Below are 18,157 nucleotides of genomic sequence, written 5' to 3'. Positions count from 1 at the left end.
TAGTGTAATCGTTGTAGTAATAGCTAATTTTTTGAGCTCTTACTATGTGATGTAGACTGTGCTGAGTTAGCACTTACATATAAAGCAGTAACTCTAACAAGAAAGATAGTCAGAGCCCCATTTTATAGGTGGGAAAACAGGCTAAGAAATTTTGCTATTTGTCATTTAGTAACTGGAAAAAAAAATCTGAAAATTCTGGCAGATGAGTATCTTGTCAAGCTAGTTTGAAAATTTGCTAATGTGTCAGGTTGCTCAATTCCTACATCCCAAAACTAATATTTGAGGTAAAATATTAAGTCATAGATGCTAAATTTAATAATCATATGTATATACCTAGTGTCAAACATGGAGCAGATCCTCAGTTTATCTTTAAATAGGTTTCTCTTTTAGGTTTTTAACTGGCTTTTCCTTTGCTTAACACATTTATTTTTGAGAGTTACCCTTGCTATGTTCTTCTTCATTGCTGAATGATATTGCATTGCATGAAAGTAACTCCACTGGCTTATCCATCCTGTTGGTGGACATTTAGGTGTTCCCATTTTTTTGGCTATGATGGATAAGGCTGCTGTAAACATTCTTTTATAGGCCTTTGTGTGGATCTATCTTTTCATTTCTTTTGGGTAAACAACTAAAAGTGGGTTGTCATAGTAGAGATGTTTCTTAGACTTAGTAAGAAACTGTCTTAAGTTTTCCAGAGTGATAACACCATTTGACACACTGTCCAGCAATGTATGAAAGTTACAGTTCCTCCACATGGCAGGATTTGGCATTGGCCATTTTTTCTAGCCATTCTACTGGATGTGGAGTGGTATTTCATTGTGGGTTTAGTTTGCATTTCCTCACTGACTAATATTGTTAATCACCTTTTCATGTGTTGATTGACTATTCATTTTCTTCCTGTGAAGTATCTGTTCAAGTCTTTTACTCATTTCTGTATTGGAGGATTGTTTGGCTGTTGATTTGTATAGGAGTTCTTTGTATATTCTGCATACATATCCTTATATACATGCTGCAAATATTTTTTCCTATTCTGTGGTTTGTTTATTTTCTTAATGGTGTCTCTTGGTGAGCAGAAATGCTTAATTTTGAGGAAGTTGAATTTTATTAATTTTTACTTTGTCTACCCCAAGGTCACTAAGATATTCTTTTATGTTTTCTTCTAGAAGCTTTATGATTCTGGGTGGTATGTTTAGGTCTATCATCTGTCTCAGACCAACTTTTTGATAGGATGAAATGGGGTTGAGGTTTATTTTATTCTATATAAATAACTGGGGTTGAGGTTTATTTTATTGTATATAAATATCTATTTATTATATCAATGTTTGTTTAAAACACTTTCTTTTTCTCATTGAATTGACCTGGCATCGTCATCAAAAGTCAGTTGACCCAAACATGTATATGTCTGTTTCTGGACTCTATTCAGTATCATTGGTCTGATTGTCCTTATTCTACTGCCACACTGTCTTGATTACTGTGGTTTTATCATAAGTCTTGGAATCAGCTAGTTGTAAATCCTTCAAATTTCTAAATTTTCAGTATTGTTTTTGCTATTTTAGATTTTTTGTATATTTCCATATCAATTTTAGAATCAGCTTTTCGGTTTCTTCAGAAAATCTGCTAGAATGTTTATAGGGATTATGTTGAATTTATAGATCAATTTGGGGAGAATGGACATCTTAACATCTATCCACAAACATAGTATATCTTTGCATTTATTTCTGTCTTCCACTTTATTTTTAAATTTCTTTTTCTCAGCAATATTTTGTTATTTTCAGTGTAGACATCTTGCTCATCTTTTGTTAGATTTATTCCTGGATTTTTTTTTTATTCTATTGTAAACGATACCATTTTGTTAATGTTATTTTCCAGTTTCTCATTGCTAGTATATAGAAATACAATTAATTTTTGTATATTGACCTGTCTACAACTTTGATTAATTCACATGTAGTTCTAGTAGCTTTTTTTGTAAATTCTTTTCTTTTTTTTTGTTTTTTGTTTTTGTTGTTGTTGTTCAGACGTAGTTTCGTTCTTGTTGCCCAGGCTAGAGTGCAATCGCTCGATCTTGGCTCACTGCAACCTCCGCCTCCCGAGTTCAAGCAATTCTCCTGCCTCAGCCTCCTGAGTAGCTGGGATTACAGGCGCCCACCACCATGCCTGGCTAATTTTTGTATTTTAGTAGAGACAAGGTTTCACCTCGTTGGCCAGGCTGTTCTTGAACTCCTGACCTCACCTCAGGTGATCCACCTGCCTCGGCCTCCTAAAGTGCTGGGATTACAGGCATGAGCCACTGCATGTGACCTTTTTATTGTAAATTCTATCAATTTTCTACATACATAATCATACCATATGTGAATAACAGTAGTTTTGCTTTTTAATCTTTATGCCTTTTATTTCTTGTTCCTTTCTTGTTTTATTGCACTGGCTAGGGCCCAGACGCAATTCCCGGACGCCTAAACCAAACCACTTTCACCGCCACACGACCAGGAGTATACTACGGCCAATGCTCAGAAATCTGTGGAGCAAACTGCTAACCGAACGAAAAATTCTAGGCTACATACAACTACGCAAAGGTCCCAACATTGTAGGCCCCTACGGGCTATTACAGCCCTTCGCTGACGCCTCTGGTACCATGTTGAATAGAAGTGGTTAGGATGGACATCTTTTCCTTGCTCTTGATTAAGGGACAAGGATTTAATACTTCACCATTAAGTATGAAGTGTTGGGATTATAGGCATGAGCCACTGCACCCAGCACACCCATGTTTGTTTGTTTGTTTTCATATTTGTGGTTCATTTTTTTATGTGTATATCACAGAAGTAGGTATTATGTAGCTGTTCTTTATCAGGTTAAGGAAATTTCCTTTCTTATTGAGGGATTTGCTAGAAGAACTCACGGAACTCAGAAACACTATTATACTCATAGTTACAGTATATTATAGTGAAAGAATACAGATTAAAATCACCAAAGCTAAAAGGCACATAGGGCAAACTCCAGGAGAGACCAGGTACAAGCTTCTAGCTGTCCTCTCCCAGTGGAATAGTGTAGACAGCACTTAATTCTCCCAATATGTGACTCCCAATACCTGTGTCACCATGTATTGTCAATCAGGGAAGCTCACCTGAGCCTTGGTGTTCAGGGTTTTCACTGGGGGTCAGTGATGTAGATGTGAAGTGCTAGCATAGCAGGCCGTAGTTAACTCAGTCTCCAGCCCCTCCAGAGGTCAAAATGATGGTCATGCCAGACCCCTGTTAACTTCAGTAGGGATGGCACTTGGTTCAAAGAGGCTGAAGAAGAGACCCCGAGCCAACAAACAAAACAGAGTTTATTTGGGGGAACTTATTTACAGAGCAGTCCAGTGGCAGTGGGCTGGACAGGAGAACCACTACTGCTTGTAAAAAGAATGTAGTTTATATACACCTTCACTTAGCCACCCTCCCGCCAAGCAACCTCCACATGGCAGCCCTCATTACTTAAATTGCCATCAAGTGTGTCTGCCATGCACTGATACAGTGGCCCAAGGCCCCCAGTCATAAATCACTCTGTTAGCATAAACTATCTGGAATGCCCCCAGGTATACAAAGATACTCTCATCAGACAAGACGTGCTAGGAGCTTAGAGGTTATCTCCCAGGAGCCAAGCAAGGGCCAGTTTTTTCCTTGGAATGTGCAGAATTTGAACACCACAAACCTGCTGAGTCATCCCTTTACTGCATACCTTATTTTCCTAGTTTGCTGAAAGTTTTTATCATCAGAGGATCTTGACTTTTTCAAATGCTTTTTCTACATCTAATGCAATGATCATATAGGCTTTTTTCTTTTTTTGTTGAGGGGGTGTATTACACTGATCGATTTTCAAATGTTAAACCAACTTTGTATTCCTGGGTTAAACCTCATTTGGTCATGATACATTATTGTCTTTACATATTGCTAAAATCAGTTTGTATTAAGGATGCTTTTATGTTCATGAAGATATGTGTCTAATTTTCTCTTCTTGTAATATCTTCATAGGTTTCTGAATCTGGGTGATACTGGCCTCATAAAATGATTTTGTAATTGTTTTCTCTTCCTCTGTTGTTCAGATCTACTGGGTCCTTACGTTGTTCCTCATCCTAGGGAAAACACTTAGGCTTTCATCATAAAGTATGATGCTAACTGTAGATTTTGTACGTGTTTATCAGATTAAGGAAGATCCCTTCTATACATGCTTTTCCCCATCTTGTTTGATTGCTCTAGAGCAGTGTATAAAGGTATACATTCTATTTTACAGCTCCATAGTACTGCAGAGTGTCTTCCACCAGTTCCATGTTGATGGACATGTGGATTTTTTCCTAGGCCTTTGCCATATTAAAATTGAATTACGAAATTGCTATAATCAATAACTTTTTCATATTATTGTTATATCTTTGGGATAGAGTCCCATAAGTGGGATTGCTGGATTAGAGATTAAATACATGTTAATTTGCAGGATATTACCAAGGTCCCCTCCATAGGAGTCACACTGTTTGGCACTCTCACCATCAATATACGGAAGTGCCTACTTCACAGCCTGACCTACCCAGTATGTCTTCACATTTGGGTATTTTCACCAGTCCCAGTAGGCAAGAAATAATGACGCAGTGTAGTTGTTAATATGCATCATCTTCTTATGAGGAAGATTGAGCATTTTTCATGTGTTTAAAAGCCATTTGCATTTGTGTGAACTTTCTTGCCTAGTTTACTGTAGGGCTGTTGGTCTTTTTCTCTGTCTACTTTACCTATGGTGGGGCTTTTTTTTTTTTTTTTTAATAAACTTGTTATTTTAAGAGCAGTTTTACGTTCATAGCAAAATTGAGCAGAAAGTACCAAGAGTTCCCATATACCTCTTTCACTGTCCTCCCCACCCGCCAATACACTAATAGCCTTCACCACCAATAGCCATCAACATGCCCCACCACTCATGGTGCTTTGTTTCATTTGTTTTGTTTTGTTTTGATACGGACTCTCGTTCTTTCGCCCAGGCTGGAGTGCAGTGGGTGATCTCGGCTCACTGCAAACCTCCACCTCCCAGGCGTAAGCAATTCTCCCACCTCAGCCTCCTGAGTAGCTGGGACTACAGGTGCGTGCCACCACGCCCGGCTAATTTTTGTATTTTTAGTAGAGACAGGCTTTCACCATGTTGGCCAGGCTGGGCTTAGACCTCAAGTGATTTGCCCTCCTCGGCCTCCCAAAGTGCTGGGATTACAGGAGTGAGCCACCGCACCCAGTTCACCCATGTTTTTTTTTTTCATATGTGTGGTTCATTTTTTTATGTGTATATCTCTGATGCATTTGGAATTTACCTTGGTGTACAGTGTAGGGAGAGGGAAAACATTTATTCTTTCATATAACTACCGATTATCCCAGTGCAACTTATTAAACCATATCATATATTAAATACATATATGCAGTTGAGTCTGGTTTTGAATTTTATATCCTATTCATTGGTCTGTCAATCTTTTCATGCTCTAATACCACACTTGGTTTTTTAGGGTTATCTTGGCTATTATTGCCTCCCCTTCCTAATCTCCATGATATTTTCACTATAAACCTTTTCAAACATATGGCAGAATTGAATTTTACAGTGAACACCCATATACCTATACCCTAGATTCGAGCATTTACATTTTACCATACTTGCTTCTTTTACCTGCCTATCATTCCATATGCATTTAGTCTCTTTTTAAAATAGATTTCAGAGTAAACTGCAAACAGTGCCCTTCCCCTTCAATACTTTAGTATGCATATCATTAACTAGAGTTCAATATTTGTTTACAGTTTTTCTGACCATTCTTGCTTATTTCCAGATGAATTTCATAGTTGATTTTTCCGGCTTCAGGATGGGACCTGGTGATTTTTTTTATTGGGATCACATTACATTTATAAATTAACTTAGGGAGAACCAACATCTTTATATTTCTTTTTCTGTCCAAGAATGATGTGTCCTTTCCTTTGTGTCTTTCAGGAATCTTTTTTGGTTTTTTACGTATGGGCTTTGGGCTTAAGTTTATTTTAAAGTTTTTGTTGATATTGTTAGTTTTTTATCTTTTGTTTTGTTTTGGCTATTGCAAGTAGAATCTTCTCTTTCATTATATCTTCCAACTGTAAATGAGGTACATTATCATGAACATTGAAGTCATTTTGTTATTGTTGTTATAAGCAGTTTTGTGGTGAATATCCTTATAACTTTACCTTTGTGCATATTTGTGATACTTAGAATAGCAGATTATATTTTCCAAAGAAAGCTGCCCCCAAATAGATCCCATACCACATGCTCTTCTTAAAAAGTGATGTTACTGCTCCACTGAGAAAGCAAATTGGAGTCTGTGTTTCTTCCCCTTGAACTCCAGTGGACAATCGTGAATGTGTTGGGCAGTAGAATATGGCCAGAATTGTGATTTCTGACTTCTAAGGCTAGGTCATGAAAGGCACTGAAGCTTCCACCAAAGTTTTTAAGACTGCCAGCCCTGCAGGCAGCCACCAGTAACACACTCCTGCAGCTCCATGAAGAAGAAATGAGGCTCCCAGCAAGCACCAACTTGCTAGCCATGTGTGTGGCCTCCTTGGAAGTGAACCCTCCAGCCCTGGTCAGCCCTTCAGATGACTGCAGCCCTAGTTGCCTTCTAACTGCACCCCCCTGAGACACACAGAGCCAGAACCACCCAGCCAAGGTGTTCCCAAATTCCTGACCCCAGAAGCAGTGATCAGTAATAAATCTCACTGTTTCAAGGCACTAAGTTTTATGACTCAGCTGTAGTAACCAGAACAATTAAAAAGATTGATAACAGTGACTTTTGAAAAAATTTTTTGTTAAATTTTGTAGAGGACCATTTCCTAAATAGTCTTTTTGAGAAAACTGCTCTCAAAAAACTCTGTGAAGAGAGTGTCTGCAATCAGGTTATTTGCAAATACCATCCTTTTTGGAAATTCAAAATGTATTTGAGCATATTAAAGGCTCTGAAAACTTATATAGTGAAACACCTATCTAGCTTTGACTCAACTTTCTCAGACTGATTCGACCACAGAAGTCCTTTCCCACAGCCCAGGATGGGTAGAATATACCCCACATGGAGCAGTTGTTACGAGCATGGGCTTCAGAGCTAGGTTCCCTGAGGTCATGTCCCAGCCCAGCCATTTGCTGACTGTGACCTGGGCAAGTTTCCTAACTTCTCTACACCTCAGTTTCCTCCTTTGTTAAAAGGTTGTTAATACTAGTACCTACCTGATGGGGATATTCGAAATTAAATAAATTTATCCATACAAATTGCTTAGAAAAAATGTCCACTCTATGAGCCATTAACAAATGTTAGCTGGCATTAGTAATATCACCCTAATATGCATTTACATTGTTCCTTTAATTACAGTCTCTCTGCCTAACAATATGGAATTTATCCTAGATAGCACTCTGCCTATAATTTTATAGCGTTTATGTAGATTCTAGTAAAGCTATTACAAAGCCTGTTATTGCATAACCAAAATGTTTTCTTATTAACCAGTTACTTGTATTTATAATGCACTCATTCATTCAACATATATTTATGCAATGGAATACCAGGCACTAATCCAGAATCTGGGATCTAGGAGCAAGGCTGACAACCAACAGATAAATAAACAGGGGGATTATAGACTGTGATAACTGCTATGGAGAAAACAGATGCAGAGGAGTGGGAGGCGGCCTTTCCTTGACAGAAGAGTCAGAGGTGGCCTCTCTGAGTAGGTGAAATTGAGCTCAGCCCTGTAGATGGGAAGGAAGACGATGCCCTGGGAAGAGCCCATGGGGAAGAAACGGGAATGCCAAGTGCAGAGGACTCAGTCCTGAAACGAGTCTGCGCCTTCAAGTGGGTATTTAAGGACCTGTGCTTTCAGAGCTAACTTATATTAAGATGTGACTTAGAACATATACGTGTGTGGGTATAGGTATATATGTATGTGTGTATGAGTATATATGTTGGGGGGTATGTGTGTGGGGGTGTGTGTGTGTGTGTATATATGGGTAGGGGGTATGTGTGTGTTTCTGTGTGTGTATGTGGGAGTATATGTATGTGGGAGTATATGTGTGTGTATATGTGGGGGTATATATGAGTGTGTGTGTGTATGTATATATGTGTATGTAGATATATGTGTGTGTGGAAGGGTATATGTGGGGGGTATATATACATATCTGCACATATATGGTGTGTGTATGTAGGTGGTATATATGTGAGTGGGGGGTATATATATGTAGTATATGTATGTGGGTGTGTATATATGGTATGTGTATATGTGTGGGTATATGTGTGTGTATATATGTGTGTGTGTTTATGTGGGTGAGTATATGTGAATATATGTATGTATGTGGTGTGTGTGTATATGTGGGGGATATACATGCATGTATGTATATATATGGGGTATGTGTGTATGTAGGGGGTATATATGTGTGGGGGTATATATATGTGGTATATATATTGTGTGTATACATGTGGAGGTATGTGTGGGGGGGTATATGTGTGGTATATATGTGTGTGGGTATATATGTGGGAGGGTATGTATATATGTGTGCATGGGTATATATATGTGGTATATATGTGTGTGGTGTGTGTATATGTGTGGGTATACATGTGTTGGGGGTATATATGTGTGTGGGGGTATATATATATATGAATATATGTATAATATGTATTATATATTATTATTAATAACATACTCAGCAATCTTTTTGCATTAGTGTCAACTACTGGGTAAGCATCAATCCAGCTTCCTGGGTTTGTTGAGTGCGGTGTGTCAGTCTATGGAGTGTATTCAGCACATACCGACTGCAGCCTCCCCCTGCATGCTGGTCACTGTGCTGTGGCTGCAAATGCAGAGGGCATGCACAATCTCTACCCTGCAGGCAATAATGCCAGTGTTAAGTGCCCCAGTGGAGGTGTATCCGGATGGCCACTGGGCCCAGAGGCAGTGACTGCTCTCCAGTACAGGGACACAGAGCAAAAGCGCAGGGTCACATGTGACTCCTTCTGTTTTCAAAAAGGAATCCTGTTATGGAAATAAAATACCTGCCGGCTAATTATTTATTTTTAGATCTAAGCTGGAACCAGAACCAAATACAAAGACAAGAGAATCCACATCTTCTGAGAAAGTTTCACAGAGTCCTTCAAAAGACTCTGAAGAAAACCCTGCCACTGAAGAACGTCCAGGTACGAATTGAGATGAAAATCTCACCTTGCATTTCTTCCTTGTGACATGTTGGCAAGAGTACAGCACAGGAACGAAGTAGCACAGTCTCGGACATGTTTTGGTGTTTGTATTTGCATAAAGCAAAGGAAGCAGGAGGCGGCAGCCTTTGTGTCTGTCAGTTGATCTTCGTGAGTGCCACGGAGGCGGGGGGTGCATTCACCCAGTCACCTGGGAGCTGGCGGGGTCCGGGAGAAAGGGCCTGCTGGAGGGGTGAGGCCGGGAGCTGTCTGCCTCAGGAGCCCTGTGTGCCGGCCTCAGGAGAGGCAGCATTGCCTCCCTGGCAGCCATGCCCTGCATGTCAGCTCTGAGCTGCCAGGCCTGCATCCGGGTAGAGTGTATAACCTCAGCAGCGTTTCACAGCCAGTAAAACCAACAGGACAAAATGCAAATCTGAATTGATGTGCTGCCTATCACCACAGATACTAGAGGGCCCATGGCTTAGAATAGTTCCTGATGCACAGGAGATGCAGAAGAAATACAGGGTCTCCATGAAGTCCGAAAATGTAGGGGGACATACACAGTGTGGTCATGGATGTTTGCGATCTGTGTGTCTGGCTGGTACCCCTGCGTAGGGATGCCTGCATAGTTTGCCGTATCTCAAAGGCAGAATGGAGCAGGGTTCTTTGTGTGAATCACAGGGTGATGGCGTGCTGGAGCCAGGAGAGACCTGGGAGTCCCCTTTAGCATCCTTCTCCGTAGTCTCATGGCAGTTCTTATTAACTCTTGTCTTCCAGATGCTAGGCATGGTCCTGGACATGTCACAGAAATTACAGGTTGAGTATCTCTTATCTGAAATGCTTGGGACCAGAAGTGTTTTGGATTTAGGGTTTTTTCAAATTTTTGCATATTTGCATTGTCCTTACCAGTTGAGCATCTCTAATCTGAAAACTAAAATCTGGAAAGCTCCAATGAGTATTTCCTTTGGGTGTCACATTGGAGCTCAATAAGTTTCAGGGATGTGATTCCTGCCCTCAGGGAGCTCACAGTTGATGGGAAAGATAAGACTCTAGCCCCTGGGAGAAAGTAAGTAGTACCTCAAGAGAGAGCAGAGGGCCAGGGAGACTTCAAGAGGAGGTGGCACTAAGAAGTGAGTCTGGGCCGGGCGCAGTGGTTCACACCTGTAATCCCAGCACTTTAGGAGGCCAAGGCGGGTTGGATCACCTGAGGTCAGGACTTCAAGACCAGCCTAACATGGAAAAACCCCATCTCTACTAAAAATACAAAATTAGCCAGGTGTGGTGGCGCATGCCTGTAATCCCAGCTACTCAGGAGGCTGAGGCAGGAGAATCACTTGAACCTGGGAGGCGGAAGTTGCAGTGAGCCAAGATCGTGCCATTGCACTCCAGGCTGGGCAACAAGAGCGAAATTCCGTCTCAAAAAAAAAAAAAAAAAAAAAAAAAAGTGAGTCTGGACCTGAAAAAATAAAAAATGAAAGCTTAGAAAGTTCTAGACAGAGGCAGCAGCACGAGCAAATGCTCAGAGGCCAGAAAGCCTGGAGATTGGGTGGAATATAGTCAGTAAAGGAGACCCCTAGGGATCAGTGAAGCCCATCAGTGGGAGGAGAGGTGGGAGTAAGCTTGGAAGGGTGGGTAGGGCCTTGAATGCCAGAGTAGGGAGTCTGGACTTGCCTCTGTGGCACCAGGGTGCACGGGTGGCCTGGGCAGAGGACTGGCATGGTGGGTGCTGTGCTTCAGGCTGATGCTTAGGGCAGCCTGTCAAGAAGGCTTCTGATGGCCACAAATGAGCATGTTGTAGAGTGTGAGTTCTGCTAAGAAAACTTTCCCATTCTAGCTCAGAGTTAATTTATGCTTGGTTCAGATATGAACAAGGTTTCTGTTTCTAATTTTGATGTTTTTTTCCTTAAAAAAGAAATCAACAACAGTAAAAGCTTGAAATGGATACCATAATGAGGACAAGTAGGAGACAGCTCATAAGCTGGGGGTGGGGGGTAGATGAAAGTACAAATGTTCCTACCCAAAGAATGTCATCTCAGGAAAATACCAGACCATTTCTAAAGATACTTTTAGCCAACCTTTTACAAACACATGTTTTTCTATAATGACACTTCTGGTAAAAACAGCCATTTTTCTAAAAGCCTGCATGCACTAAGTTGTGGATGACATGGAGTTTTTTTTGTAAAGATATATTTCTAATAAATAACCATAACTTTCAGGCATGGCCTGCCTAGTGAGCTTTCTCTACATTGTTGCTATCATTACGTTCTCTTCCCCTATTTAAAGATCTGGACTTGTTGCCATCTCATGGGGCTGAGACTGACTACAGGAAATTTACTGAGATTGAGGAAAAAAGGAAAAAGAAGCAGTATTTGCCTTTGAGTACTTGGAAGCTCACTGATAAGCCCTGAGACACCACTGAGACACAGACACAAAGTGACTTCATTACAGTCTCCCCCGAGGATCCATCCCTGCCATCCCTCTCCCCTCTGCTCCCAACCCTACCCCGTTGATGAACTGCACAGACCTCTTACCGTCATCCTGGGCGGCAGCAGTCCTTTCTAGGGGCCTGTGGTATTGACATGCTTCAATGGAGGATGCATCACCTTTCCTTGATCATAATGAAAAAGTTCTCCAGATTAAAATGTTCCTATGCTCCCTTTCAGCAGTTCCATGCCCGGGTATCTGTCCTAGAGAGTCACTCCAGCATGTGCACAAAGCACAGACCGGGACACAGTACCATGACACCAGCGAACAGTCTGAAACCACTGAGGTCTGTCAGCGTAGTTATGGCTAAAGACCAGCGTATCCTCACGATGGAATATCATGCAGCAATTTAAAAGAACAAGATAGATCTACTTGGACCATCTCCAAGATGTATCAATAAATCATACAAAGCAAGTTTTAGAACAGCATGTTACTATTGATATCTGTGTGAAAAGCAAGCCGCCATACACACAAAACTGTGTATTACTTGAATTTCATGGGTAGACAGGGACTCATATATCTTTGTATGTGAATATCTTTAGATAAAATCTATGAAGCTACATCAAAGCAGTAACTTCTGGGAGAGGAATAGGATTGGAGAACAGTATATCACTTCCTGTATATATATATATGTATGTATATATGCATATGTATTTTTTACAATAAAAATATGTCTTACAGTCTTTAAAAGTAGACAGGGGTGTATGTGTCTTGAAGTAAAACATACTTTAAGACTCATTCTGAAGAATTCTGAAGACATTCTGAATAATGTCCATTTAGTTTGCAGCCATTGCTGACATCAGTGCGATACTGAAACCGTGCATAGGTCCCCCTCCCCATCACACACACACATGCACGTGCCTGCACAAAGACAATTTAAAGCCTAAATGTTGTGAAAGAATCATGTCTGCAGTGCCTGAATATTAGCCCAAAGATCATGAAATATATAGACAAAGCTGTAAGATTCTGTTCCATCTCTTGTTTGTGTTATGACTACATCCTAAGCCAGCCTATTCTAAAACACATATTTGGTGTTCTATTTTCAATTTTTTTTTAACAGAAAAGATTTTGGCTGAAACACAACCTGAATTGGGAACGTGGGGAGATGGCAAAGGCGAAGATGAGTTATCCCCAGAAGAAATACAAATGGTAATGCTATTCTCTGCCTAATTATTTTTAACTGGTTTTCATAAGACTGTTTCACTGAGGAGAAACTCATCCTCAATGCCCTTGCCCTTATTTTTATACTGAGTTTTAAAAATTATAAATGTGTATTTTATATACACCTTCCCATTTGATTTCCTAATTCTTACGGTGCTTTTCATATGCTTTAAATTTGCAGTAGCATAATTAAAGAAGACATTTTGCCTTGGAAGAATTTTACTAATAATAGATGTCTTTTCAACAACAGTAAAATAGTCTTCTAGACTAAATGGGTCTTTTATAAATGCCACTGTGATGCTTTTTAATTGTTTGAATTGCTAGTGCTATGGTAATGTGAAAAAAGTAAGATAATGACTGAAAAGTGAAAAGAGTAACACCTTAACTACTGATAGCACCTCCTTTTAGTTACCTGCCCTCTGGTTTCCAGCTGCTATAGCTTACCATCTATGGGTGGGTTTCAAAAGGAACTGATAGGTCTGCCAAGCCCCTGCCAGCTCATGTCCAGCAGTGTCTGTGTGCAGCTCATCTGGACACTGGTGTGACAGAAGCCAGATGGAATATGCTATCTGTGTGTGGGAATAGATGTCACCTAGAGCTGCTAGGATGTGACACTGTCCTCTAAGACGTGGGGAATGTGACTACCACACGGCATGCCTCCAGTGACTCTGCCTGGCAAGTGATAGCATTTTAAGTGTGCAGCAGTTTGCAGTAGACAAAACTTTTTGATTCTCATTTTATCCATGATACTCTTAATAATTGCACAAAGAGGTGGTGGAACATTAGCATCTCATTTTAACATTGGCAAAAGGCAGCAAAGGGTCTTGCCCAGAGTCCCCTAGTTAATCAGGGAAGAGCTGGATTTCCAGCCCTCAAGAAGATAAGAAGTGGAGCGTGAAGACAGCTCTGTTGAGGAAGAATGGGATCCAGTCTTTCCCCAGCCTTGAGCTTCTCAGACTGAGGCGTTTGTGTTGCTGCTTAAGCCACCTGAAATTTCAAGCTCTCTCTATCCACTCCTGGCATGTCTTACAGGTCTCAGGTGTTTTTTCCTCAGACAGACCCGGCAACCCCACCTACAGCAGCTCCCAGATACTGCGTCCCATGACCCTAGTTGATTTCCTGCATAGAGCACAAGCTCTGTGAGAGCAGAATCTTGTCTTGTTTTCCTCACCCAGAGCCCAGAACAGTGTTTGGGAATTCTTTTTTTTTTTTTTTTTTTAATTTTTAATTTTTTTTATTGATCATTCTTGGGTGTTTCTCGCAGAGGGGGATTTGGCAGGGTCATAGGACAATAGTGGAGGGAAGGTCAGCAGATAAACAAGTGAACAGAGGTCTCTGGTTTTCCTAGGCAGAGGACCCTGCGGCCTTCCGCAGGGGAATTCTTTGTTGAATGCATGAGTGACTTTGATGAGTATAACATAAAAGCTATAGGTTGTTTTCAATGGTAAAATGGGATCATCAGTAATAACTATTAGAATGTTCTAGTGTTCAGTTATTACTAGTATTATGGATACTTATGAATGCCTTCTCTATCCCAAGCCTTTTGCATATGTTGTCCTGTTGAATCTTCATGACAGTCCAGTCAAGTAGGAATTATCACTATTACACAGTTGAAGAAAATGACGCACAAAAACTAAAGCCCTACCCAATATCACCGAACCAGTAGAGCAGCAGAGCCAACCTTTGGCTCCAACCTGTGCTTTTTTTCCAGTTGGTTCAGGTGGTCTAGGCGAGTGTTGCTGCACAGGAGCAGCGTGGCACACTGACACAGGCCAGCCAGGCAGAGAAGTCAGAACAGCCGCGCCGGCCCACCGAAGTGTCATTGTAAGCATAGTTGTGCAGGCTGGGGACCTCCAGGGATGGCCGGGTCCACATGTCTGCTCTCGTGAGCATTGGCCGCCAAGGGCAGAGGACTGGCTCAGCATCCTCTTGCTCTTTGGACTTCCTGTTTCTTCTCCATGCCTGAAATAAAAGACGGAAACCAAATCTCTTTCCTAAAAATGGCATGGACAAGTGAAGACAAAAAAGCCAAAAGGTAGCACAGCCTAGTGGGAACAGTGTATTGTCTGACTGGAGTCCACACGCAGCCTCATCATTGCAGCCCTGGGCCCTCTCACTGCTCTGGACCTCTGTTCCCTCATCTGTGAGATGGGCAAAAAATGGCCACCCCACAGGTGGGGCTAAAGTTTGAGTGAGCTGGCCCATGAGGTGCATGCAACAAAGAGCCAGACACATGGGGTGCTTGAAAAATTCTGTTTCCCCTTCCTTTACCCTTGAGAGTGGCAGGTTGTACAAAGAGGCAGAAGAGCCTCTCCCTGCACAGGATGGAAGAGATTGGGCATAGCTGCCCGTGTGCCATGAGCAGGGAAGGACTGTGGCGTGCATGCCATCATGGCAGGGTCAGGGCATGCAGGATGGCAGCTGGAGCTCAGACCATTTTCATATGCCTTTCATATACAATTCAGTTTCACACAGATTTATCCACCCAGATGAGTGGTTTCCCCTTTAAAATCATCGCCTTGGAAGCTTGAAACTGATTCCAGTGATGGTACCATTAGCCCTGACTTTCCTGAGACTTGCTTTGGGGGTTCTCCTTCAGAGCCTGTGATATTTTCTTTGGAATACTAAGCAGAGCTGTCTTTGTCCTTTACAGACAAAAATAATTCTGAACTAAGAAAATGACTCAAACACCTTAAAGTGCCCTGCAAGGTCCTTGCCTTCCTTTCCAGCTTCTTTCATGTTCCAGAATTCACCTTATGACTTGAAATAAGTGCTCACCAAATCCAGCAAATGTGGGACCTAGGCCCTCGAGGTGCACATTGTATAGTCGGTGGTTAGAGGAAGACAGCTGCAGGGATTCCAAGCAGTCATTGCTGTCAGTCAGGTTGAGAGATGAGGAGGGCCTTGAGCCGGGAGTGGCAGTGAAGGTAGTGTTGAGAGCTGTGGTGTAGGAAATGGCCTGCACTGAAGTGTGAGATGAGGAAGGAACCTTGAGCTTTTTGATGTGGGTCATCAGGAGGAGGGAGGGTGCACAGAAGGTGGGCAGGCTGGGGCTGAGCAGGAGATGATGAATTTCATGTAGACAGGTGTGAGTTTGAGGCGCCTGTGGGACATTCATGAGAGGTGTCTATGGGCTCCAGGGCTCAGGCTAGAGAAACGCATGTGGGAGACATCTTACAGCTGATGTTTGAAGGATGGGCTTGCGTGAGGCTCTCTAGAAACAAAATGAACAGCGAGAAAGGAGAAGGGGTCATGGACACCACCCTGGGGGTACACTCCACTGGAGGGAGGCTGGGGCGGAGAAGCCAACAAAGGAATGTAAAGAGGGATTGGATCATATTCCCGTCCTACAGCCAAATAATGGCAGAAGTTTCTTAAAAATCTCTTAGGTTTTCACCGGTTTATATGAAATCCTTGTATTAGTGGAAATGAGTCGTTTCCCCAAATATTATACCATTGCCCCATTTCTTTGCTAGACAAAAAATGTGTACAGCTCTGTCTCTTCATTAAGAAAGAATACGTTTGTATTTAAGAAGAGTTTACCTTCTGTGTTGGGCTTTTTCTTTCTTTCTTTCTTTCTTTTTTAATGCACTCCACCACTCTTCATAAAGGAAATAGCTAGAATAACAATAGTGTGGGTTGTTTGTCTGAGGATTTTTGCCTTTCTCTGGCAGGCAATGGTGAGCTAAGTATGTTAACCTTTACAGCTGCGTGACTTAGCAGCCTGTAGGTGTGAGAGTTGGACCAGAGGAAGGCTAGCAGTGAGGATATTCGTAATCACCTGATGCTCTCATCCTGTGGAGGGATGATGAAAGAACATAGGCTTTGGGACTAGACAGAGTTGGCTATGAATTTATACCACTTACTATCTTTGTAAGCTGAGGCAAGAAATCACTGCCATCAGTGATCTCTTCAGAATCAATACCCCACAGAATTGTCTCAAGCGCTGGATGCAGTAGCACCTGTAAGAGCACCCAGCAGAGGGCAGGGCAGAGCAAATGGTGACTCCCTCCCACCAGAAGGATACTGCCATGTCTGTGCATTGTGGCATGCCCTGCACGTGTTTTAGCGACTGATATGTCAGAGTACGGCTCCTCTTCCCACATTGAGGTTGATGCAGCATGCTTCTGTTTCATTCCACTGTCCCGAGTCATTGTCTAAAGACACCAGCGGCCACTCCCAGTAACACTGGTAGCTCTAGCATGGTAGTGTCAATGACTAAAGCAATCAGAATCAGCAGGACTTCCTAATTTTTATTGTGTTACTGCAAGAGGATCGGGCAGAAGGCTGTAATGTTCAGTACTTTTATGACAGGCTATTTAATGTCCAGTTAACTTCTTTCTTAATTGGGAATAATAGCTAAGTACCATATCTTATAGTCTGACTAACTCAAATCTTATTTAAAAGGCTTAACTTTGAAAATAAAGAGAAAGAAATACAACACTGTTGGTTTTAAATTGGAAAATATTGTAGCAAATCGTGGTCATAATTCATAATCACTGTTTCGGAATTTTTCCTCAGGGTAAAATAATGAATTAAGCCCAATAATAGCAATATAATTCATTGTTTCACCCAAAGGAACAGTTATTACCTATTTCAAAATGGTTGCAGGGTATTATATGATTTGCACAATAAATTTCCGTATATAACTCATGATACAGGTATATTAATGCCTTTGAGTTTGCAGGTGTTTGTGGTCAGGCTGAGTGGAACCAAATTGTTTTCCAAAGTTACATCAAGAAAATTTCTCCCTTTCTAAACACACATTCACTTTACTTGCCTCAGGTAAAACCACCTGCATTTATTGATGTACTCCTTGGGATAATTTTTAAAAACATGAATGTGGCTTCTGTTTCTTAAATCCACATGAAAGGCATCTTCCAAGGCCCTGTCCCCTGAGGTAGGCCTGTAGAAACCCCCAGTGGCTGGCTGGCAGGGCTCGCCAGTTTTCAGCTCATGCATCTAGAACAAGGATTGGTGGAATCTGAATACCACATAGTGAGAGCTGGACAGACCTTGGGGAGGTTCCAGGTTTACAGGGGCACAGCAAATGCTGGCTTCCACCAGAAGGATACGGCAGAGTCCGTCTACTGTCACATTATGGGGATCATAGGGGATCGAGGTGAGGGTCACACAGCCAGAAGTGTGAAGGGGTTTGGTACAGAGAAAGCACGTCTGGAAGAGTCCAGAAGGAGCTGGGCAGGGGACTCCTGAGCTATGAGGGCCAGAGGGCTTTCTGGGATGGTCCCCCTGTGCTCCTCAGCTTTTCTTGGCTCTTTGTGACACAAATACTTCTCTTGGCGTCATTTTATACTCAAAGGCCTTTGT

The 18,157-nt window shown here is 41.7% G+C and overlaps 1 protein-coding gene across 8 annotated transcripts in view; it reads left to right on the top strand.

The window, feature by feature from the left end:
• The window catches only part of STX18 (syntaxin 18), a 122,792-nt gene that overhangs the window by 94,640 nt on the left and 9,995 nt on the right, over positions 1 to 18,157 (top strand). For all 8 annotated transcript variants that reach the window (XR_010156404.1, XM_063809327.1, XM_001154387.7 and 5 more), the window contains 2 exons: positions 9,072 to 9,187; positions 12,729 to 12,817. Coding sequence is in view for 7 of the 8 variants with exons in the window: in XM_063809327.1 (XP_063665397.1) it covers positions 9,072 to 9,187; positions 12,729 to 12,817 (205 nt within the window). In the remaining variant the exon portion in view is untranslated. The remainder of the gene's footprint in view (positions 1 to 9,071; positions 9,188 to 12,728; positions 12,818 to 18,157) is intronic.

The sequence above is a fragment of the Pan troglodytes genome, chromosome 3, assembly GCF_028858775.2.
Source record: "Pan troglodytes isolate AG18354 chromosome 3, NHGRI_mPanTro3-v2.0_pri, whole genome shotgun sequence".
Classification (NCBI taxonomy): Eukaryota; Metazoa; Chordata; class Mammalia; order Primates; family Hominidae; genus Pan; species Pan troglodytes.
This window is presented reverse-complemented; position numbering and strand designations above follow the sequence as displayed.